At 46.0% G+C, this 22,115-nt stretch overlaps 2 protein-coding genes across 2 annotated transcripts in view; both read right to left on the reverse strand.

Moving 5' to 3' along the window:
• Positions 1-790: 790 nt before the first annotated feature.
• Positions 791-6,661, reverse strand: sst1.2 (somatostatin 1, tandem duplicate 2). The gene is made up of 4 exons (XM_072379154.1): positions 6,623-6,661; positions 6,354-6,532; positions 997-1,212; positions 791-910 (listed from the first exon to the last, which is right to left on the reverse strand). The coding sequence occupies exons 2-3, from the start codon at positions 6,528-6,530 to the stop codon at positions 1,009-1,011; spliced, it is 381 nt and encodes a 126-aa protein (XP_072235255.1). The 5' UTR covers positions 6,531-6,532; positions 6,623-6,661; the 3' UTR covers positions 791-910; positions 997-1,008.
• Positions 6,662-15,058: 8,397 nt separating this feature from the next.
• col4a3 (collagen, type IV, alpha 3) overlaps positions 15,059-22,115 on the reverse strand; it is a 31,785-nt gene continuing 24,728 nt past the window's right edge. The window contains exons 38-41 of the mRNA XM_072379155.1: positions 21,446-21,623; positions 16,421-16,535; positions 16,161-16,333; positions 15,059-15,941 (exon numbers count right to left, since the gene is read on the reverse strand). Of these exons, the coding sequence (XP_072235256.1) occupies positions 15,860-15,941; positions 16,161-16,333; positions 16,421-16,535; positions 21,446-21,623 (548 nt within the window). The 3' untranslated portion in view covers positions 15,059-15,859. The remainder of the gene's footprint in view (positions 15,942-16,160; positions 16,334-16,420; positions 16,536-21,445; positions 21,624-22,115) is intronic.

Here is a 22,115-nt window from a genome sequence, read left to right on the forward strand (position 1 = left end):
CTGCTCCACCTGATAACAGCTGAATCTGTTTTTAATTATTTTCAATTCGCTCCACTCCCAGCTGCAGGAGAGCTGTTGTTCCTGTTTCGTTTCTTCTCATCCATCTTTTAGTTTTAGCTGCACCTGTTCCTGTCTTTGGTTCAGCCTGAATCTCACTCTGAGTATTAACATTTCAGATCATTATTCAGACCTCTGGCAGGTTTTTAACCTTCCTGCAAAGCAGCGTTCTGGATGCATTTAATGTGTACCTTCTGTTCGACCTCCAAGGACCGCAGAGAATCTGAACGAACACACTGTGAACGTCACTTAGCAAGAGAATGTACCAGGAAAAGGCTAAATGATGACAAACGGTCTCCTTAATGAACGTTGATCCTCCCTGAATTCAAACATTTCTGGTAAAAGCAGTGAATCGTTGCTTCTTCACTCTGGAGGCTGCTGACAGATCGGCTGGAATGATGCTAGCATGTGACAGCAGAGTTAAAGGTGCACTGAGAGCCTGTCAGATCTGCGGGGGGCGGGGCTTCGCTGTGTTTCCCTCGGTGCTTAAAGAGGAGTGATGTCGTGCTTTCAGACTCTAATGAGCTCAGTCAATGTTTGCTCTCTCGCTCTGCTCTCCATTAAAGGTTAATTACACTCGACCCTCCGTTCAAACACGACAAGCTGCTGCTGTTTCCACACAAACACTCCAGCACACACACCTGAGCGCCCGTTTCACTCACTGGAACCTGATCAATACCCTGATCTGAGCCAGTCGGGTCTGTTTATTTTCAAAACAAGGTGGAGCCACGTGTTCGATTGATTTCTCTCTTTATTTGATAATTACATGAAACATTCAGGTATGCCAGCTGCTGATTGGCCGGTCCAGGTGATCAGGGGATGGACGGTTCGGTCCAAAGGGGCGTGGCCTCACCTTGGCACAGAGAAGAAAGAAAACACCAACGGATGAGACACAGAACGGAGGTTAGGCTGCGTGGGCGTGGCTTAAAGAGGAGGTACCTGAGCTGGGCTTTAACAGGAAGTGAATCCCTTCCAGTAGAAGTTCTTGCAGCCGGCTTTGCGTTCGCGCGGTACGTTGTTCTGAGGTTCGACGGACCGCTCCAAGTTCATCCTCCCTCCCGTTGCCATGGAAACCACCTCGGCCTCCCGCTGGGCTTCACTCTCCGGCAGAGACATCTGAGCCAGCAGGTCCTCCACAGCACGTTTACTCCACTCCTGAAGATCAGCGACACACAGAACAGAACCAGAACCAGTTTAAGACCAACCAGAACCAGTTTAGAGTCAGTCAGAACAGTTTAAGACCAACCAGAACCAGTTTAGAGTCAGTCAGAACAGTTTAAGACCAACCAGAACCAGTTTAGAGCCAGTCAGAACAGTTTAAACCAAGCAGAACCAGTTTAGAGTCAGTCAGAATAGTTTAAGACCAACCAGAACCAGTTTAGAGTCAGTCAGAACAGTTTAAGACCAACCAGAACCAGTTTAGAGTCAGTCAGAACAGTTTAAGACCAACCAGAACCAGTTTAGAGTCAGTCAGAACAGTTTAAGACCAACCAGAACCCTTTTAGAGTCAGTCAGAACAGTTTAAACCAACCAGAACCAGTTTAGAGTCAGTCAGAACAGTTTAAGACCAACCAGAACCAGTTTAGAGTCAGTCAGAACAGTTTAAGACCAACCAGAACCAGTTTAGAGTCAGTCAGAACAGTTTAAACCAACCAGAACCAGTTTAGAGTCAGTCAGAACAGTTTAAGACCAACCAGAACCAGTATAGAGTCAGTCAGAACAGTTTAAGACCAACCAGAACCAGTTTAGAGTCAGTCAGAACAGTTTAAGACCAACCAGAACCCTTTTAGAGTCAGTCAGAACAGTTTAAACCAACCAGAACCAGTTTAGAGTCAGTCAGAACAGTTTAAGACCAACCAGAACCAGTTTAGAGTCAGTCAGAAGAGCTTAAGACCAACCAGAACCAGTTTAGAGTCAGTCAGAACAGTTTAAGACCAACCAGAACCAGTTTAGAGTCAGTCAGAACAGTTTAAGACCAACCAGAACCAGTTTAAGACCAACCAGAACCAGTTTAGAGTCAGTCAGAACAGTTTAAGACCAACCAGAACCAGTTTAGAGTCAGTCAGAACAGTTTAAGACCAACCAGAACCAGTTTAGAGTCAGTCAGAACAGTTTAAGACCAACCAGAACCAGTTTAGAGTCAGTCAGAACAGTTTAAGACCAACCAGAACCAGTATAGAGTCAGTCAGAACAGTTTAAGACCAACCAGAACCAGTTTAGAGTCAGTCAGAACCAGTTTAAGACCAACCAGAACCAGTTTAGAGTCATTCAGAACAGTTTAAGACCAACCAGAACCAGTTTAGAATCAGTCAGAACAGTTTAAGACCAAACAGAACCAGTTTAGAGTCAGTCAGAACAGTTTAAGACCAACCAGAACCAGTTTAGAGCCAGTCAGAACAGTTTAAGACCAACCAGAACCAGTTTAGAGTCAGTCAGAACAGTTTAAGACCAACCAGAACCAGTTTAGAGTCAGTCAGAACAGTTTAAGACCAACCAGAACCAGTTTAGAGTCAGTCAGAACAGTTTAAGACCAACCAGAACCAGTATAGAGTCAGTCAGAACAGTTTAAGACCAACCAGAACCAGTTTAGAGTCAGTCAGAACAGTTTAAGACCAACCAGAACCAGTATAGAGTCAGTCAGAACAGTTTAAGACCAACCAGAACCAGTTTAGAGTCAGTCAGAACCAGTTTAAGACCAACCAGAACCAGTTTAGAGTCATTCAGAACAGTTTAAGACCAACCAGAACCAGTTTAGAATCAGTCAGAACAGTTTAAGACCAAACAGAACCAGTTTAGAGTCAGTCAGAACAGTTTAAGACCAACCAGAACCAGTTTAGAGCCAGTCAGAACAGTTTAAGACCAACCAGAACCAGTTTAGAGTCAGTCAGAACAGTTTAAGACCAACCAGAACCAGTTTAGAGTCAGTCAGAACAGTTTAAACCAAGCAGAACCAGTTTAGAGTCAGTCAGAATAGTTTAAACCAACCAGAACCAGTTTAGAGTCAGTCAGAACAGTTTAAGACCAACCAGAACCAGTTTAGAGTCAGTCAGAACAGTTTAAACCAACCAGAACCAGTTTAGAGTCAGTCAGAACAGTTTAAGACCAACCAGAACCAGTTTAGAGTCAGTCAGAACAGTTTAAGACCAACCAGAACCAGTTTAGAGTCAGTCAGAACAGTTTAAACCAACCAAAACCAGTTTAGAGTCAGTCAGAACAGTTTAAACCAACCAGAACCAGTTTAGAGTCAGTCAGAACAGTTTAAGACCAACCAGAACCAGTTTAGAATCAGTCAGAACAGTTTAAGATCAACCAGAACCAGTTTAGAGCCAGTCATGTGGAGAATTATCGGCCGGTCTCTCTCCTCCCATTTCAGTCTAAAATCATTAAAAAGGTCTTTAAGCAGGTCACCGATTAGCTCTCACAGAACAACCTCCTTGACCCAAACCAATCTGGGTTTAAAAGTGGACACTCCACCAAAACGGCTCTGTTGGCTGTGACAGAAGCCTTAAAAGAAGCCAGAGCGACAGCTAAGTCCTCTGTACTCTGTCCTTTTGTCCATACTCTCTAGCATGGGCATCACAGGGAGAGCACACTCCTGGTTTGAATCATACCTCACTGGTCGGTCTTTCAAAGTATCCTGGCTTGGTCACACTTCTGCAGCGCACCACCTCGCCACAGGGGTCCCCCAAGGCTCAGTACTGGGACCTCTTCTCTTTGCCATATACACCAACTCATTAGGACAGATCATCCGATCACATGGCTTCTCATACCAATGTTATGCTGATGATACCCAGCTCTATCTGTCATTCCCACCTAACGACCACACGGTCTCAGCCTGAATCTCAGACTGTCTCTCTGACATATCAACATGGATGAAAGCCCATCACCTCCAACTTAACCTCCCAAACACTGAACTGCTGGTCTTCCCAGCCAAACCAACCAAACACCACAGCATCTGCATCCAAACTGAATCTCTGGCTCCATCAAAGGTTGCTAGAAACTTGGGTGTCCTGATTGATGACCAACTAACCTTCAAAGATCACGTTATCTCGGTTACTCGTTCGTGCCGCTTTGCATTACTAAACATAAGAAAGATCAGACCATACCTGACCCAACATAAGAAAGATCAGACCATACCTGACCCAACATAAGAAAGATCAGACCATACCTGACCCAACATAAGAGAGATCAGACCATACCTGACCCAACATAAGAAAGATCAGACCATACCTAACCCAACATAAGAAAGATCAGACCATACCTGACCCAACATAAGAAAGATCAGACCATACCTGACCCAACATAAGAAAGATCAGACCATACCTAACCCAACATAAGAGAGATCAGACCATACCTGACCCAACATAAGAAAGATCAGACCATACCTAACCCAACATAAGAAAGATCAGACCATACCTGACCCAACATAAGAAAGATCAGACCATACCTAACCCAACATAAGAGAGATCAGACCATACCTGACCCAACATAAGAAAGATCAGACCATACCTGACCCAACATGCAGGACCGAGCTGAATCATCTTTGATGTGCGCAAAGGATTCTGGGTATTTTGGGAACACTGAGGATACACAGCAGCATCCTTGAGATGCCAAATGATGAAGTTCTTTAAGTCCTTGAAAGGATCCTTGCAATCGGATCAGTGGAAATAAATAATACAGGAACTACAAGGTAACTGAAGGCTGGATTTAATGTTGTTACGAGAGACTAAAAACTGCCCAAAAAGACCTGGTCCTGGTTGGAGAATTAAAGTCCTGGTTGGACAGGAATTAAAGTCCTGGTTGGACATAAATTAAAGTCCTGGTTGGACATAAATTAAAGTCCTGGTTGGACAGGAATTAAAGTCCTGGTTGGACATAAATTAAAGTCCTGGTTGGACAGGAATTAAAGTCCTGGTTGGACAGGAATTAAAGTCCTGGTTGGACATTATTAAAGTCCTGGTTGGACAGGAATTAAAGTCCTGGTTGGACATAAATTAAAGTCCTGGTTGGACATAAATTAAAGTCCTGGTTGGACATAAATTAAAGTCCTGGTTGGACAGGAATTAAAGTCCTGGTTGGACATTATTAAAGTCCTGGTTGGACAGGAATTAAAGTCCTGGTTGGACACGAATTAAAGTCCTGGTTGGACACGAATTAAAGTCCTGGTTGGACATAAATTAAAGTCCTGGTTGGACATAAATTAAAGTCCTGGTTGGACAGGAATTAAAGTCCTGGTTGGACAGGAATTAAAGTCCTGGTTGGACATTATTAAACTCCTCTCAAACAGACAGCCTGGCTCAGTCTGAACATCTGCCAGCCAAAGACAGCTGCTTATCCAATCAAAACCACCAAATGGGGCGTTTGTTCTTCCCTGAATACGAGCCACAGGTCAAACTAAACGACTGCCTAACTAACTAAATGTCCTTTAACAAGCTCTCATCCAGGGTTACGCTCAGTTATTAACACCATGATTTCCCTTTGTGCTGACATAACAACCGTTAGGACTCAGGCTCTGTACAACGCCACGGTCACCCTAACCGGCGCCATTTTGCTACTTCACATGCAGGAAGTGTCACGATCAGTCGAGGTCACCTGGTCTTTAACTCTAAGGATCCGTGGGGTCATTTTGTTTCATCTGAGAGAGATTTATTCTGCCAAACTCAGCCGGAACCAGCCAATGAATACATGTAGCTGGTACCAGCTGGGATGTCAGGCCCAGCAGGACCCACCAGGACCCACCAGGGCCCACCAGGACCCACCAGGACCCACCAGGACCCACCAGGGCCCACCAGGACCCACCAGGACCCACCAGGGCCCACCAGGGCCCACCAGGACCCACCAGGGCCCACCAGGACCCACCAGGACCCACCAGGGCCCACCAGGGCCCACCAGGACCCACCAGGACCCACCAGGACCCACCAGGGCCCACCAGGGCCCACCAGGGCCCACCAGGACCCACCAGGACCCACCAGGACCCACCAGGACCCACCAGGGCCCACCAGGGCCCACCAGGACCCACCAGGACCCACCAGACCCACCAGGACCTGAGGCACAGACATAAAGCTGAGGTGGGAGGCCAGTTTTACCTGAGACAGGAGCTGAGGTGGGAGGCCAGTTTTACCTGAGACAGGAGCTGAGGTGGGAGGCCGGTTTTACCTGAGACAGGAGCTGAGGTGGGAGGCCAGTTTTACCTGAGACAGGAGCTGAGGTGGGAGGCCAGTTTTACCTGAGACAGGAGCTGAGGTGGGAGGCCAGTTTTACCAGAGACAGGAGCTGAGGTGGGAGGCCAGTTTTACCTGAGACAGGAGTCCGGCGCTGCGGGCTCGCTGCAGCAGCTGCTGCTGACGCAGCTCCAGGTCCAGGTCGGGGTTCTGGAACTGCTCTTGGTCTCTGTCAGTCTGAGAGGAAACTCCCAAACTGCACAAAATCAGCGCGGCGAGAACCAAAAGGACGGAAAAATGTGCCTGCTGCATACCTGGAGGAAGATCAGGAGGAGAAGAAGAAGAAGATGAAACGTCAGACAACAGAGTAAAAGAAGAAGAAGAAGAAGAGGAGAAGCTCCTACTGGGTTCTGGTCTGGTGTCTTCTGCTGGTCCTGGTACTGGCTCTGGTTCTGTGCTCCTGCTGCTGTGGGTGCTGCTCTTAAGAGGCCTGCTTCCCCGCCTCCTGCAGGTCACATGACGCGCTGTGGTTGATTGGCAGCTGGCGAGCAGCGAGGTGATGATGGAACTCCGACAAACAGAAGCCCATTAGTCCTCATTGATTTAAATGGACTCGGAACAATAAAACAATAAAGCTATCAGCAGCAGCAGCGCTGCTCATCTCCAACAAACACAGCGGCAGAATGGGGCGAATTAACGGAGCGTTCACAGGACTTCATTAGCACTCCCTGATATCTCCATCAAACAAAGAGGCAGCAGCACTCAACATTTATTCAGAACAAACACCAGCGCCGCTTCGTTTTAGTGCCACCGAAATGTTCTGCTGCAGGGAAACAGAGTGGGAAGCCCCGGCAACCCAAACATCTGACTGTGGCTCCAGCAGAGCGGGAAATCATCAGGAGAATCACTTCGGATCACAGAAGATTCAACAATGTTCTCCTGTAGGTTTGAATAGAAGCTCAGGTTGCATGGAGCATGTGATGTGTGTCAGAAAATGGATGTTTCCAGTTATAAAGTAAGAAATCTAATTCCAACCTGAACTAATTTGTGCTTTTATGCAATGAAAGTAGAATCTGAAGCATCAACACTCAGTGAAAGCTGCTCCAGACTCATGTTTCCATCGTGTTCTTCATGTTTTTAATGCTTTGAACTGAGTTTTTCCTGAGTCCATTCCTGCTGAATCCCAGATTCCAGCTGCTCAGCTCATTGATCACTGATCATTGATCACTGATCGGACCGATGGAAGTCGCTGCTTCTCTTTGTTCTGATGGAGGCTCGTAAAAATCTGCCATGAATCCTGAAAATAATCGAATCTTTTCCAGAATTCCTGCTGTTTTACTTCAGCTTCTGACTTTTAAATCTCATATTTTTGAACGTTTTCTTCATCTGATTTTGTTTCTTGAATAAAAACTGATTTAAAATATTTAAAATGTGACGATTGTTCCGACGCAGACACACAAACTGATGGAAAGTTTTTTAAAGGTCAAGAAATACTTCAGTTTTCACCGACCAGCTTCACTGTTCAGAACCAGATCCAGAACCTGAAGCAGCACCACTCTGAACACTTTCTGAAACGAGATTTTTCTTATTTTTCTGTTTTTTACTTGGATCTTTGATCCGATGGAGCTGAAGGACGATTCTTTATGGTTTTATGTGTTATAAACTGGCAGCAGTTTGATCTTCTTCAGCTCAGAATTAACTCAAAATCTTAAAAGTTGAGAAAATAAACTTCTTAAGTCTGAGAAAGTTTCAACAAAAACTAAAATCTGTAACTTCTGTTTAGTTTGAACCTTTATTTAACAGAAATAAGTCCAGATAAATGAACCAAAAGAAGAATCTGCAGCATCAACACTCAGTGAAACCTGCTCCAGACTCATGTTTCCATCCTTCAGCTTCCTTTAATGACTCTTTTTAACGCTTTGAACTGAGTTTTTCACAGGAATCTGAGTCCATTCCTGCTGAATCCCAGATTCCAGCTGCTCAGCAGTCCCTGGTTGTCTGGTTCTCCTCTTCATGATGCTCCAACATCTGCAGCAGGAGACAGATGTGGCCTGCAGGCAGGCAGCCGAGCTCACACACTCTGTGTGTCTGAAGCTGCTGGAAGTCCTGCAGAATGAGGTCTGGCATCGTCCTGCTGAAATAACCACAGAAGTCACCTTGATGGCAGCATCTGTCTCTCCAGAACTCCAACATCCAGCTGTGCATCAGTGGTACCTTCACCCAGATGAAGCCCTCCATGCCCTGGACTCTGCTGCAGCCCCAGACCATCACAGACGCTGGCTTTAAACCTTCCTCTGAGAACAGCTGGATGCTCTTTCTCAGCAGTTTTTCCCAGAAGCAGCTGAAACGTGGACTCATCTGCCCACAGAACACGTGTCCACTGTCTTTCTGTCCCTCTGAGATGAGCTGGAGTCCAGAGAACTGGGCCGTGGTTCTGCTCAGAGCTGATATATGGCTTCCTCCTGGTGTGATGCAGCTTCAGCTCACATTTCTGGATGCAGCCGTGGACTGTGTTGAGTGGAAATGCTTTTCCCAGCTCCTCCTGAGCCCATGTGGCTGTATGGATCATGGTGGCCTGACGGTTTCTCCTGCAGTGCTGCCTGAGGGCTCCGAGCTCATCCAGCAGGGCTTTCTGTCCTTGGCCTTTCCACACTGAGACTTCCCCAGACTCCCTGAATCTGTTCCCAATATCCTGCTCTGTAGATGCTGAAAGACCAAAGTTCTTTACAGTCTGACTCTGAGGAATATTTCCTGAACTTATTGATGATTCTCTGATGGAGTTTGGCCCAAAGCGGTGAGCCACGACCCATCCTTGTTGGAGAGGCTGAACCTTTGGTGGAAGCTGCTTTTATACCCAATCCTGACACCCTCACCTGTCAGCAGGTAACCTGCTGCTTGGAGAAGCTCCAGAAGCTGTTGCTGCAGATTCTATAAACTTTCTGTCTTTCTTTGGCTCCAGAACAGCTTTCACTGAGTGTTGCTGCTGCTTCAGGGTTTGGTTCTGAATACGATGAAGTTGGTCAGTGAATCACTTCTTTGAAGGTTTGTGAGTTAAAGAAAGGTTCAGGGTTCATCAGAAAGTTCATCTTTTTCAGTCTGAATTTGCTTTAATGCCTTCTTAAAATGGTTGTATTTCACAGAAACAGTACAGATGGTGCCAGAGACCAAAGATTTCAGCTTCTTTTTATCTGAAACCTGCTTATTGCAGCAGTTTGAAGTTTGTTGCTTTTTCTTTTGCACTCCTTCTCTCCAGCTGGTCCCTGACTTCCTTTGAAAACGAGCTTTTTGTCCCCATCGTTGTCAGCTGTTTACAAGAAGAAATGAAGTCCCTGAAGTGGCAGATGTTGGCATTTAAAACTGTAACAATTCAACCTGAACTGAGTTTTAAGGTTCGAACTCTTTGATTTTCTTGTTGTTGTTGCAAATTTCTGTTTTTACTGACTGATAATTTGATTCTTCAGTGTTTTTAACACGTTAAAACCTCCAAAAACCTGAAAAAAATCTAATTTCTATCATCGGTAAAGTGTGCAAAACGGTTTAATCAGGGAAAATGACAAAATCTCAGCTTGAAAATTGAAAAAATGTGATATTTCCTGAACTTTATTCTATTTGTCTGCGTTAAAGATGAGCAAAAAGGTGTTGGAAACATTATAAATGTCAGAATCAGAGCGTTTTGTCTCATGTTGAGACGAGCCGATGAAGTTTAATGAAAAGATTTCAGCAGAATGTGTTTAAAATAATGTTTTTATCTGTGATTATCCCCACATTTCTGTATTTACTGCTTTTATCAGTTCATTACAAACAAAGACACGATGAGAAGCTCAGCCGGGTTTCACATCTTTGATGAGTTTCTTCAACATCTTCAACATCTTCTGCTAATAAGCAGCACATTAGCGGTTGGTGGTTGCCGTGGCGACACATTATCAGCGAGCAGCCGTCTCTAAGGACCCTCTGGCATGAACACACACGCACAGGGGCATGATGGGAAGGCGGTGACATCACACTCCCTCGCTGTGATGTGTACACTTGCTGTTTCCACTCTGACTCACTGAGTCTCAAACATGCAGATTACTGGAAAACAATTTAGTTAAATTTGGCCTGAAGAGTGGAGATCACGATGTGAGAAACACTGACGTTCAACTGGTTCAAACCGCTGGAAAAACTCCGAAGAGGAAGCTGCAAATGAGTCCAGAAAGTTTTTGGTTTGTTGTTTTCTTTCACTTTGGAGGATTAAGGATCAAATCATTCAACTGTTGATGTTATTACAGCTAAAGCTCATAAAGTTCCTGCAGAGAAACGATCCGTCAGGACGTCTGAGCTGATGTTCACCTAAAATTAACTGTTCAAACCTCCCGATCAGCTTCTTTTCTTTATATTTCTGCATAAAAACAGGAAGCAGCTGCAGAGATTCACTGAAACATGTTCAAACATGAACATAAACCCAGAATCTGAGGCAGAAACAGAGTTTTTTCTCAGTTCTCAGCAGCTTTAAAGTGAATCTCTGGTCTGAGCTCCTTTATTCTCCAACACAGCCTGAACCCTCTGAGACAAGCTTTCTGTCATTTCTTTAAGGAGTCTTCAGGAATAGTTCTCCAGGCTTCTTGAAGGACATCCCAAAGCTCTTCTTTGGATGTGGGCTGCCTTTTGTTCCGTTCTCTGTCAGATGATCCCACACTGCTTCAATAATGTTGAGGTCCGGGCTCTGGGGAGGATTCATCCCTCCATAAGACCTGTTGCCACTGATTTTCAGTCCACTTCTTGTGTCATTTGGCACAGCTCAGCCTTTTCTCCCTGTTTCCCTTCCTTAAGAACGGCTTCTTGACAGCCACCCTTCCATGGAGACCATTTCTGATGAGGCTTGGGCCAACAGTAGATGGATCAGCTGAAGGTCCAGATGCATCTCTCAGGTCCTGTCAGGTCACAGCTGGATTTTTTCCTCTTTCTTAAGGACATCACTTTCAGATCCTGTTCATCTGCTGGAGATAGTTTTTTAGGCCTGACACTTCTTCTTTTGTCCTCCACTTGTCCAGTTTCCTCAAATGTTTTAAGGACACACTGCACACCATGCTGAGATATGCCAAGTTTTCAGCTAATAGCTCTTTGGGAATCACCTTGTTGCTGCAGAAATCCTATTTTCTGTCTGTCAAACTGTGTTTTCTTTGCTGTTTTTCATAGATGCAGCTAAAGAAATGGGAACAAATGATGTGTCTTTGTGACAGGCTGCTGGTAACAAAGTGCCTAAAGATCCAGTTTAAAACGGCTTCTTTGCTAAGTTGTCTGTTCTGTGTCGACACAACACTGGTTCATCCCTTGAGTTAGGAGCCTTTTTTCTGCCTGAATGGGTCAAAGGTCAGAGTTCAGTGGCTGAAGAAAGAAAAAACACTGAAAATGCTCAGGAACAAGGACTGAAGATGAGGGAAAAAGCAGAAAATGTCCAAAGAAAAACTGTGAAAGAGCTTCAGAAAGCTGCAGAACTGTTGATCAGGACACTTTAAAGGTTTCAGAAAGCTGCAGAACTGTTGATCAGGACACTTTAAATGTTTCAGAAAGCTGCAGAACTGTTGATCAGGACACTTTAAAGGTTTCAGAAAGCTGCAGAACTGTTGATCAGGACACTTTAAAGGTTTCAGAAAGCTGCAGAACTGTTGATCAGGACACTTTAAAGGTTTCAGAAAGCTGCAGAACTGTTGATCAGGACACTTTAAAGGTTTCAGAAAGCTGCAGAACTGCTGATCAGGACACTTTAAAGGTTTCAGAAAGCTGCAGAACTATTGATCAGGACACTTTAAAGGTTACAGAAAGCTGCAGAACTGTTGATCAGGACACTTTAAAGGTTTCAGAAAGCTGCAGAACTATTGATCAGGACACTTTAAAGGTTACAGAAAGCTGCAGAACTGTTGATCAGGACACTTTAAAGGTTTCAGAAAGCTGCAGAACTATTGATCAGGACACTTTAAAGGTTTCAGAAAGCTGCAGAACTGCTGATCAGGACACTTTAAAGGTTTCAGAAAGCTGCAGAACTATTGATCAGGACACTTTAAAGGTTACAGAAAGCTGCAGAACTGTTGATCAGGACACTTTAAAGGTTTCAGAAAGCTGCAGAACTATTGATCAGGACACTTTAAAGGTTTCAGAAAGCTGCAGAACTGTAGATCAGGACTCCTGGACAGTATCAGATTTAATGGAGACACAAACACTAACAGATCTGCACAAAATGACTGCAGATGATACTTTTATGAAAAAAAGGAAGAATGGAAAAACTTTAAAACTAAAAAACAACACAAAAATACTGCAAAGAAACCCAAAAAGATCCCAAATAACACAAAATGACCACAGACACATGAGAAAGATGCTAATTCTCTGTCAGAAACACTGATTCAGGCTCAGAAAAGGACACAACAGACCTGCTTTCTGGGGGAAAAACACATTTTATTCATCTCAAACTGTTGGACCCGTGATCCCATCATTAGAGATCAGGTTCTTCAGGGCAGAAGCCAAAGTTTAGGTGTCCACACAGAAAGGGAATGTTTCTAAGAACATCTATCATAACATTTTATTCTATAATACAGTAACTTATGACAAAGGTAAAAACTCAATCGTACAGCAGCTGCTGTTTCAGTGCGTTTAGGCTCCATGTGGTCAGAACCCGTCGGTTTACGGGTCCGTTTACCCCGGATGAGGCTGTTGGATGCTTTAAAACACATTTATTTCTGCTCCATTTCATTTTGAACGGATCTACCTCAGACTATCGCTGCATTAACACAACATTTTCAGAGCTCAGCATCACAAACACACAACATGATGGGATTGTGTCAGGACTTCATGTCCTGCAGCGCGCCGTCCAATCACAGAGCAGAAATCTTCTTCTTCTGTGGTGATTCAACAGCGCCCTCCTGTGGCGGATGCTTGAACTCCAGCTGTGTTAACATCTGTCCGATGGTTTCAGGAATGGGAGCAGCTGAAAATGTGCTCACACTGACATCCTGACTGAATTAATGAAGAAGTGATGCAACTAATGATTTATGCTGCCCTCTACAGGCAGACGGCAGTAACTGCACAGAACGAAGACTCATCTGCACGCACAAACTGAAGCGTTAGAAATGTTTCGCATATCTATCAAACTATGGAAATCCTGAACAGAAAACTAGGAAAAAAGGACTAATCCAGACATTTTACAGGTTGTTTCATCTCCCGTGTTTGTGACCTGAGAGCAGGGTTTCCTCTCGGCTGCGTGATGTCTGACCTTCAGAGGTTCTGAGCTTCAGAGGTTCTGACCTTCAGAGGTTCTGGACTTCAGAGGTTCTGGACTTCAGAGGTTCTGGACTTCAGAGGTTCTGGACATGAGGAACGCCTGTCATTGAGAGCAAAGACGAGCAGGAAGTTTGTCTAATTTGTGACGGCAGCATTAATGCAGAAAAGTTCTCTGAGATTTTACAGCAACATATGCTGCCTTCAAGGCCACATCTTTTCCTGGGACGTCCCAGCATTGTTCAAGCAGACCATGGAAAACCACATTCTGCCACAGTCCAGAGGCCTGGCTGAGGAAGAAGAGGTACGGGTGCTGGACTGGCTGCCTGCAGTCCTGACCTGTCCCCAAGCAGGTGATGAAGAAATTATTCTGAGGGTTCTCTAAGGGTCCTAAAATGCACCCAGAGGAGAGAGGATGAAGGCGAAAGGAGGAGGAGCTGCAGGTTAAACTAAACTCTGCAGGTTAAACTAAACTCTGAAGGTTAAACTAAACTCTGAAGGTTAAACTGAACTCTGCGGGTTAAACTGAACTCTGCAGGTTAAACTGAACTCTGCGGGTTAAACTGAACTCTGCAGGTTAAACTGAACTCTGCAGGTTAAACTGAACTCTGCGGGTTAAACTGAACTCTGCAGGTTAAACTAAACTCTGCAGGTTAAACTGAACTCTGCGGGTTAAACTAAACTCTGCAGGTTAAACTGAACTCTGCAGGTTAAACTGAACTCTGCAGGTTAAACTAAACTCTGCAGGTTAAACTAAACTCTGCAGGTTAAACTGAACTCTGCGGGTTAAACTCTGCAGGTTAAACTGAACTCTGCAGGTTAAACTAAACTCTGCAGGTTAAACTGAACTCTGCGGGTTAAACTGAACTCTGCCGGTTAAACTAAACTCTGCAGGTTAAACTCAACTCTGCGGGTTAAACTCAACTCTGCGGGTTAAACTAAACTCTGCAGGTTAAACTGAACTCTGCAGGTTAAACTCAACTCTGCGGGTTAAACTCAACTCTGCGGGTTAAACTGAACTCTGCAGGTTAAACTGAACTCTGCAGGTTAAACTGAACTCTGCAGGTTAAACTAAACTCTGCAGGTTAAACTAAACTCTGCAGGTTAAACTAAACTCTGCCGGTTAAACTGAACTCTGCCGGTTAAACTGAACTCTGCAGGTTAAACTGAACTCTGCAGGTTAAACTGAACTCTGCGGGTTAAACTGAACTCTGCAGGTTAAACTAAACTCTGCGGGTTAAACTGAACTCTGCGGGTTAAACTGAACTCTGCAGGTTAAACTAAACTCTGCCGGTTAAACTAAACTCTGCCGGTTAAACTGAACTCTGCCGGTTAAACTGAACTCTGCCGGTTAAACTAAACTCTGCAGGTTAAACTAAACTCTGCAGGTTAAACTAAACTCTGCAGGTTAAACTAAACTCTGCCGGTTAAACTGAACTCTGCAGGTTAAACTAAACTCTGCAGGTTAAACTGAACTCTGCAGGTTAAACTGAACTCTGCAGGTTAAACTGAACTCTGCAGGTTAAACTAAACTCTGCAGGTTAAACTGAACTCTGCAGGTTAAACTGAACTCTGCGGGTTAAACTGAACTCTGCAGGTTAAACTAAACTCTGCCGGTTAAACTGAACTCTGCAGGTTAAACTAAACTCTGCAGGTTAAACTAAACTCTCCAACTGTCCAACAGTTATTGATCCGATTTTTGTTTAATCCATTTATTTTTCTTCCATTTTCTCTTACAGCACCTCTATAATGTCCCTTCTGGGGATCAATAAAGTTCTGTTTAAATTCCTCCATTCCTCTAACATTAAATTACAAATATGTGTCATCTGGTCACGTGACATTAGTTCACTTCCTGATTCTGGCTGAAAACGTGCACGTAATAAAATAAAAGACTGAATCTCTGTCACCTGGTGAAGAAAGAAACCTGTTTTCTGGTCATAAACACAGGAGAGAAAACTATTCAGATCAGATTTAGGGAGAAGATATCTTTATGGTTCCAGTGGCTGCTCCGGGCTTCCGTAGCCGGATCCTGTTCAATAAGTATCTGAATCATCTAAAGAGAAAACACACAATCTGCAAAGTCTGGTGTTTGGAGTCCATCCGTCGGTCCCAGTTTGGGAGGTTCAGCTTCGTTTTCCTCATTTTCTGCGTCTCTGGCTGACAGTTTAAACTCTTCGGTGAAAAGCAGGATGTAAAAGTGAGGAAAACTGTCACCAACAAACAAACCTGGAACTCCTCCACAGATTTAAATGGGTTCTCTGTCGTTGTGGCTTCATCTCCGTGGCAGCAGAAGCTGGCAGAACAAAGTGTCCTGAGATCGTTGCCCGTCGGCTGAGTGCAGGTGAGAGAACCCGGGAGCAGCGGCACTATTTACAGCGGGAGCAGGTCGGAGTTCACAGCTGCTTCATGCAGACTCGACAGCGGCTGATCTCATAAGCAGGAGAGTCCTCTCGGATGATCCAAGGACTTGGTTTGCTGCAGGACGACACACACGAACAGGTAAAACACACCTGTCCTGAGACAGAAAAGGCTGCCATCTGCTGGGCTGCAGCTGGATGAAATGACTTTTATAATGTCCTGATGCACAAAGAGGGAGTTCTTTCTTTTCCTTCTTACTGTACACCTGAACATGTGACTGAACCCAACATGTTAACGTGTCGCACTCCTGGCTGAACGCACAGGTGAGGGTTTTACCTGAACATGTCGCTGGTGTTGATAGCAGCCAGCCAGTAGCTGTAGGAGCCGCTGAAGTAGTTGCACGTTCCTCGGCTCAGACACTCAACGAAGGGAATCCTCTTGAAATATTCCAGACAGGATCCAGGTGAGGCCAGAGGCTGACCCGACCCCTCTGCTCCCACAGCTGTTTCCTGCAGACCAACAGCATTTCAGGGTCAAAGATAAGGTTCACAGCTGACCTGTCGGGGGGGGGGGGGGGGTAAAGGTGACTTCCTCACCATCACAAAGGAGTATCCAGACCAGAGCGACTCCCACTCAGATGGGCAGTCTGGAATGATGCTGGTCTGACTGTGGATGGCGATCACGTTGGCTCTGGCCTCACAAACAGAACACCTGAAACACACCAAACACATGTGGAACACACCTGAACACACCTGAAACACACCTAACACATGTGGAACACACCTGGAACACACCTGAAACACACCTGAACACACCTGAAACACACCGAACACATGTGGAACACACCTGAAACACACCTGAACACACCTGAAACACACCTAACACATGTGGAACACACCTGAACACACCTGAAACACACCAAACACATGTGGAACACACCTGAAACACACCTGAAACACACCAAACACATGTGGAACACACCTGAAACACACCAAACACATGTGGAACACACCTGAAACACACCAAACACATGTGGAACACACCTGAAACACACCAAACACATGTGGAACACACCTGGAACACACCAAACACATGTGGAACACACCTGAACACACCGAACACACCTGAAACACACCTAACACATGTGGAACACACCTGGAACACACCAAACACATGTGGAACACACCTGAACATGTGGAACACATGTGGAACACACCTGAACACACCGAACACATGTGGAACACACCTGAACATGTGGAACACACCTGAACATGTGGAACACACCTGAACATGTGGAACACATGTGGAACACATGTGTAACACACCTGAAACACACCGAACACATGTGTAACACACCTGAACACACCGAACACACCTGAAACACACCGAACACATGTGGAACACACCTGAACACACCGAACACATGTGGAACACACCTGGAACACACCTGAACATGTGGAACACACCTGAAACACACCTGAACATGTGGAACACACCTGAACACACCGAACACATGTGGAACACACCTGAAACACACCTGGAACACACCTGGAACACACCTGAACATGTGGAACACATGTGGAACACACCTGAACACACCGAACACATGTGGAACACACCTGAAACACACCGAACACATGTGGAACACACCTGAAACACACCTGGAACACACCTGGAACACACCTGAAAATGTGGAACACATGTGGAACACACCTGAACACACCGAACACATGTGGAACACACCTGAAACACACCTGGAACACACCTGGAACACACCTGAAAATGTGGAACACATGTGGAACACACCTGAACACACCGAACACATGTGGAACACACCTGAACACACCGAACACATGTGGAACACACCTGAAACACACCGAACACATGTAGAACACACCTGAAACACACCTGAACATGTGGAACACACCTGAACACACCTGAACATGTGGAACACACCTGAAACACACCTGAACATGTGGAACACACCTGAACACACCGAACACATGTGGAACACACCTGAACACACCGAACACATGTGGAACACACCTGAACACATGTGGAACACACCTGAAACACACCAAACACATGTGGAACACACCTGAAACACACCTGAACACACCGAACACATGTGGAACACACCTGAAAACACCGAACACATGTGGAACACACCTGAAACACACCTGGAACACATGTGGAACACACCTGAACACACCGAACACATGTGGAACACACCTGAAACACACCGAACACATGTGGAACACACCTGAACACACCGAACACATGTGGAACACACCTGAAACACATGTGGAACACACCTGAACACACCGAACACATGTGGAACACACCTGAAACACACCTGGAACACATGTAGAACACACCTGAAACACACCTGAACATGTGGAACACACCAGAAACACACCTGAACATGTGGAACACATGTGAAACACACCTGAACACACCGAACACATGTGGAACACACCTGAAAACACCTGGAACATACCTGAACATGTGGAACACATTTGAAACACACCTGAACACACCGAACACACCAAACACATGTGGAACACACCTGAAACACACCGAACACATGTGGAACACACCTGAACATGTGGAACACATGTGAAACACACCTGAACACACCGAACACACCAAACACATGTGGAACACACCTGGAACATACCTGAACATGTGGAACACATTTGAAACACACCTGAACACACCGAACACACCAAACACATGTGGAACACACCTGAACATGTGGAACACATGTGAAACACACCAAACACACCTGAACACACCTGAACATGTGGAACACACCTGAACACACCTGAACACACCTGAACATGTGGAACACACCTGAACACACGTGGAACACACCTGAACATGTGGAACACATGTGGAACACACCTGAAACACACCTGGAACACACCTGAACATGTGGAACACACCTGAACACACCTGAACATGTGGATCACACCTGAACACACCTGAACATGTGGAACACACCTGAACACACCTGGAACACACCTGAACATGTGGAACACACCTGAACACACCTGAACATGTGGATCACACCTGAACACACGTGGAACACACCTGAACATGTGGAACACATGTGGAACACACCTGAAACACACCTGGAACACACCTGAACATGTGGAACACACCTGAACACACCTGAACACACCTGAAACACACCTGAACATGTGGAACACATGTGAAACACACCGAACACACGTGGAACACACCTGAACACACCTGAACACACCTGGAACACACGTGGAACACACCTGGAACACACCTGAAACACACGTGGAACACACCTGGAACACACCTGGAACACACCTGAACATGTGGAACACACCTGAACACACCTGAACATGTGGATCACACCTGAACACACCTGAACATGTGGAACACACCTGAACACACCTGGAACACACCTGAACATGTGGAACACACCTGAACACACCTGAACATGTGGATCACACCTGAACACACGTGGAACACACCTGAACATGTGGAACACATGTGGAACACACCTGAAACACACCTGGAACACACCTGAACATGTGGAACACACCTGAACACACCTGAACACACCTGAAACACACCTGAACATGTGGAACACACCTGAAACACACGTGGAACACACCTGAAACACACGTGGAACACACCTGGAACACACCTGAAACACACGTGGAACACACCTGGAACACACCTGAACATGTGGAACACACCAAACACACCTGAACACACCTAAAACACACCTGAACATGTGGAACACACCTGGAACACACCTGAACATGTGGAACACATGTGAAACACACCAAACACACCTGAACACACCTAAAACACACCTGAACACACCGAACACATGTGGAACACACCTGGAACACACCTGAACATGTGGAACACACCTGAACACACCTGAACATGTGGAACACACCTGAACACACGTGGAACACACCTGAACACACGTGGAACACACCTGAACACACGTGGAACACACCTGAAACACACCTGAACACACCTGAAACACACCTGAACATGTGGAACGCATGTGGAACACACCTGAAACACACCTGAACACACCTGGAACACACCTGAACACACCTGGAACACACCTGAACACACCTGAAACACACCTGAACATGTGGAACGCATGTGGAACACACCTGAAACACACCTGAACACACCTGGAACACACCTGAACACACCTGGAACACACCTGAACACACGTGGAACACACCTGAACACACGTGGAACACACCTGAAACACACGTGGAACACACCTGAAACACACGTGGAACACACCTGAAACACACGTGGAACACACCTGAAACACACCTGAACATGTGGAACACATGTGGAACACATGTGAAACACACCGAACACACGTGGAACACACCTGAAACACACCTGAACATGTGGAACACATGTGAAACACACCAAACACACCTGAAACACACCTGAACACACCGAACACATGTGGAACACACCTGAAACACACGTGAAACACACCTGAAACACACCTGGAAAACACCTGAACATGTGGAACACACCTGAAACACACCTGAACATGTGGAACACATGTGGAACATATGTGGAACACATGTGAAACACACCGAACACACGTGGAACACACCTGAAACACACCTGAACATGTGGAACACACCTGAACACACCTGAAACACACCTGAACACATGTGGAACACACCTGAAACACACGTGGAACACACCTGAACATGTGGAACACACCTGAACACACCTGAACATGTGGAACACACCTAACACACCTGAAACACACCTGAACACATGTGGAACACACCTGGAACACACCTGGAACACAGCTGAGACACACCTGGAACACCCAAGGAACGACTTCAGACTGCTTTTCATTCAGCTCAACAACCTGTGTGACGTACAGCTCCCCGATAAGACTTCCTCACCAACAGACCCTGGGCGGGTTCTGCACCTCGCCTCATCCCTCCCATCATCTCATGTTCAGACGCAGCCACAGTGGTCGGGCTACAGTAAGGAGGTCCGCCAACAGGCAGGAAAACCAAGGAGCTCATCGTACTGCAGCAGCTCCAGAGTGGACCACGCCCCGCTCCAAGGGTACCAGCTTTAAAAGTCCCATCCGAGGCAGTGATAAAGAGGGCAGCAGCTGATTTTCCTGAGACTTCTCTGGTGTCCTTCCGCCATAGAGAGCGTCCTCAGGACGCCGTGGCGCTGTGCTGAGGGCGCCGCTGCAGACAGGAAGGAGCTGTTTGACCTGTTGCCCTCCGACAGGCACGACAGCTCAGAGAAAGCCAGCTCCTCCAGACTCTGAAACAGCTCTTTCAACAGGCCGGAAAACCACTAAACGCACCATAATCCGTCTCATTTTAAAGCTCCTGTGCAATATATCATCTCCCTGCTGCATCTCTCCTGCTCATCACTTCATTACATTTCATTATTTCTTACTTCTCTGCTGTTTGTGCATTCATTGCTCAGCCGAGTGTGTTGTTGTGTTCTGCCTCTAAAAAAGCACAGATTGGTATCGTACCTGCAACCTCAAAACCCGCAAAGACAAGAAATTCCTCTAATTCCCTCCACAGTGAGTTTCTGTGAGTTACCGGCTGATGTGACTCTCCAGCTGCTCCTCGGGGATGACCGGCGTGCCGCCGGGGATCGGTTCGTCGGCCGACAGCCAGTACGAGAAGTCGTTGCGTACGGCGTACTCACAGTTTCCTGAGGGGCTGCAGAACAGGAAGGGCATGGTGCTGAAACGAGGGAGACAGCTGCCCAGTGAACCTGGAGGGAGAACAGCGAGGACAGGTCTGACTTTGGCAACAAGAATAACAATGAAGTTTCTGCACAGCACAGAGAGTCAGAGAAGAAGGTGATCAAAGGTTTCTGTATTCAGCAGACGCTTTTATCCAAAGCGACTTACAAATGAAGATATAACAGCTTTATAAAAAGCTAACAATAAGCTCCATAGAAGGAACCCAGGAGTCCGACTCTGTCAGAGGGGACAGAGTAGAGATAGGGTGCAGGCATAGAAGGAAGTGCAGAAAGATAAAGTGCAGAGATAGAGGGGGGAGGGAAGTACAAGGTAAGTGCTGGGATAGGAGATGCTCTCTGAAGAGCTGGGTTTTCAGGAGCTTCTTGAAGATAGACAGGGACGCCCCTGTTCTGGTAGCGCTCGGTAGGTCATTCCACCATCGTGGGACGACACATGAACAGAGTTTGGATTGTCTTAGGCGTGGTGTAGGAGCTGCTAGACGACAATCCTGGGACCAACGG

The sequence above is a fragment of the Leuresthes tenuis genome, unplaced genomic scaffold (assembly GCF_036924035.1).
Source record: "Leuresthes tenuis unplaced genomic scaffold, fLeuTen1.0.hap1 SCAF_136, whole genome shotgun sequence".
NCBI lineage: Eukaryota > Metazoa > Chordata > Actinopteri > Atheriniformes > Atherinopsidae > Leuresthes > Leuresthes tenuis.

What these genes read in the sequence shown, in the direction of transcription:
- sst1.2 (XM_072379154.1), bottom strand. Translation starts at nt 6,530, where the DNA reads ATGCAGCAGGCACATTTTTCCGTCCTTTTGGTTCTCGCCGCGCTGATT. An exon ending in GCGCCGGACTCCTGTCTCAG is followed by an intron (nt 1,213 to 6,353) that starts GTAAAACTGGCC and finishes GCTGATCTTCAG; the next exon opens with GAGTGGAGTAAACGTGCTGT.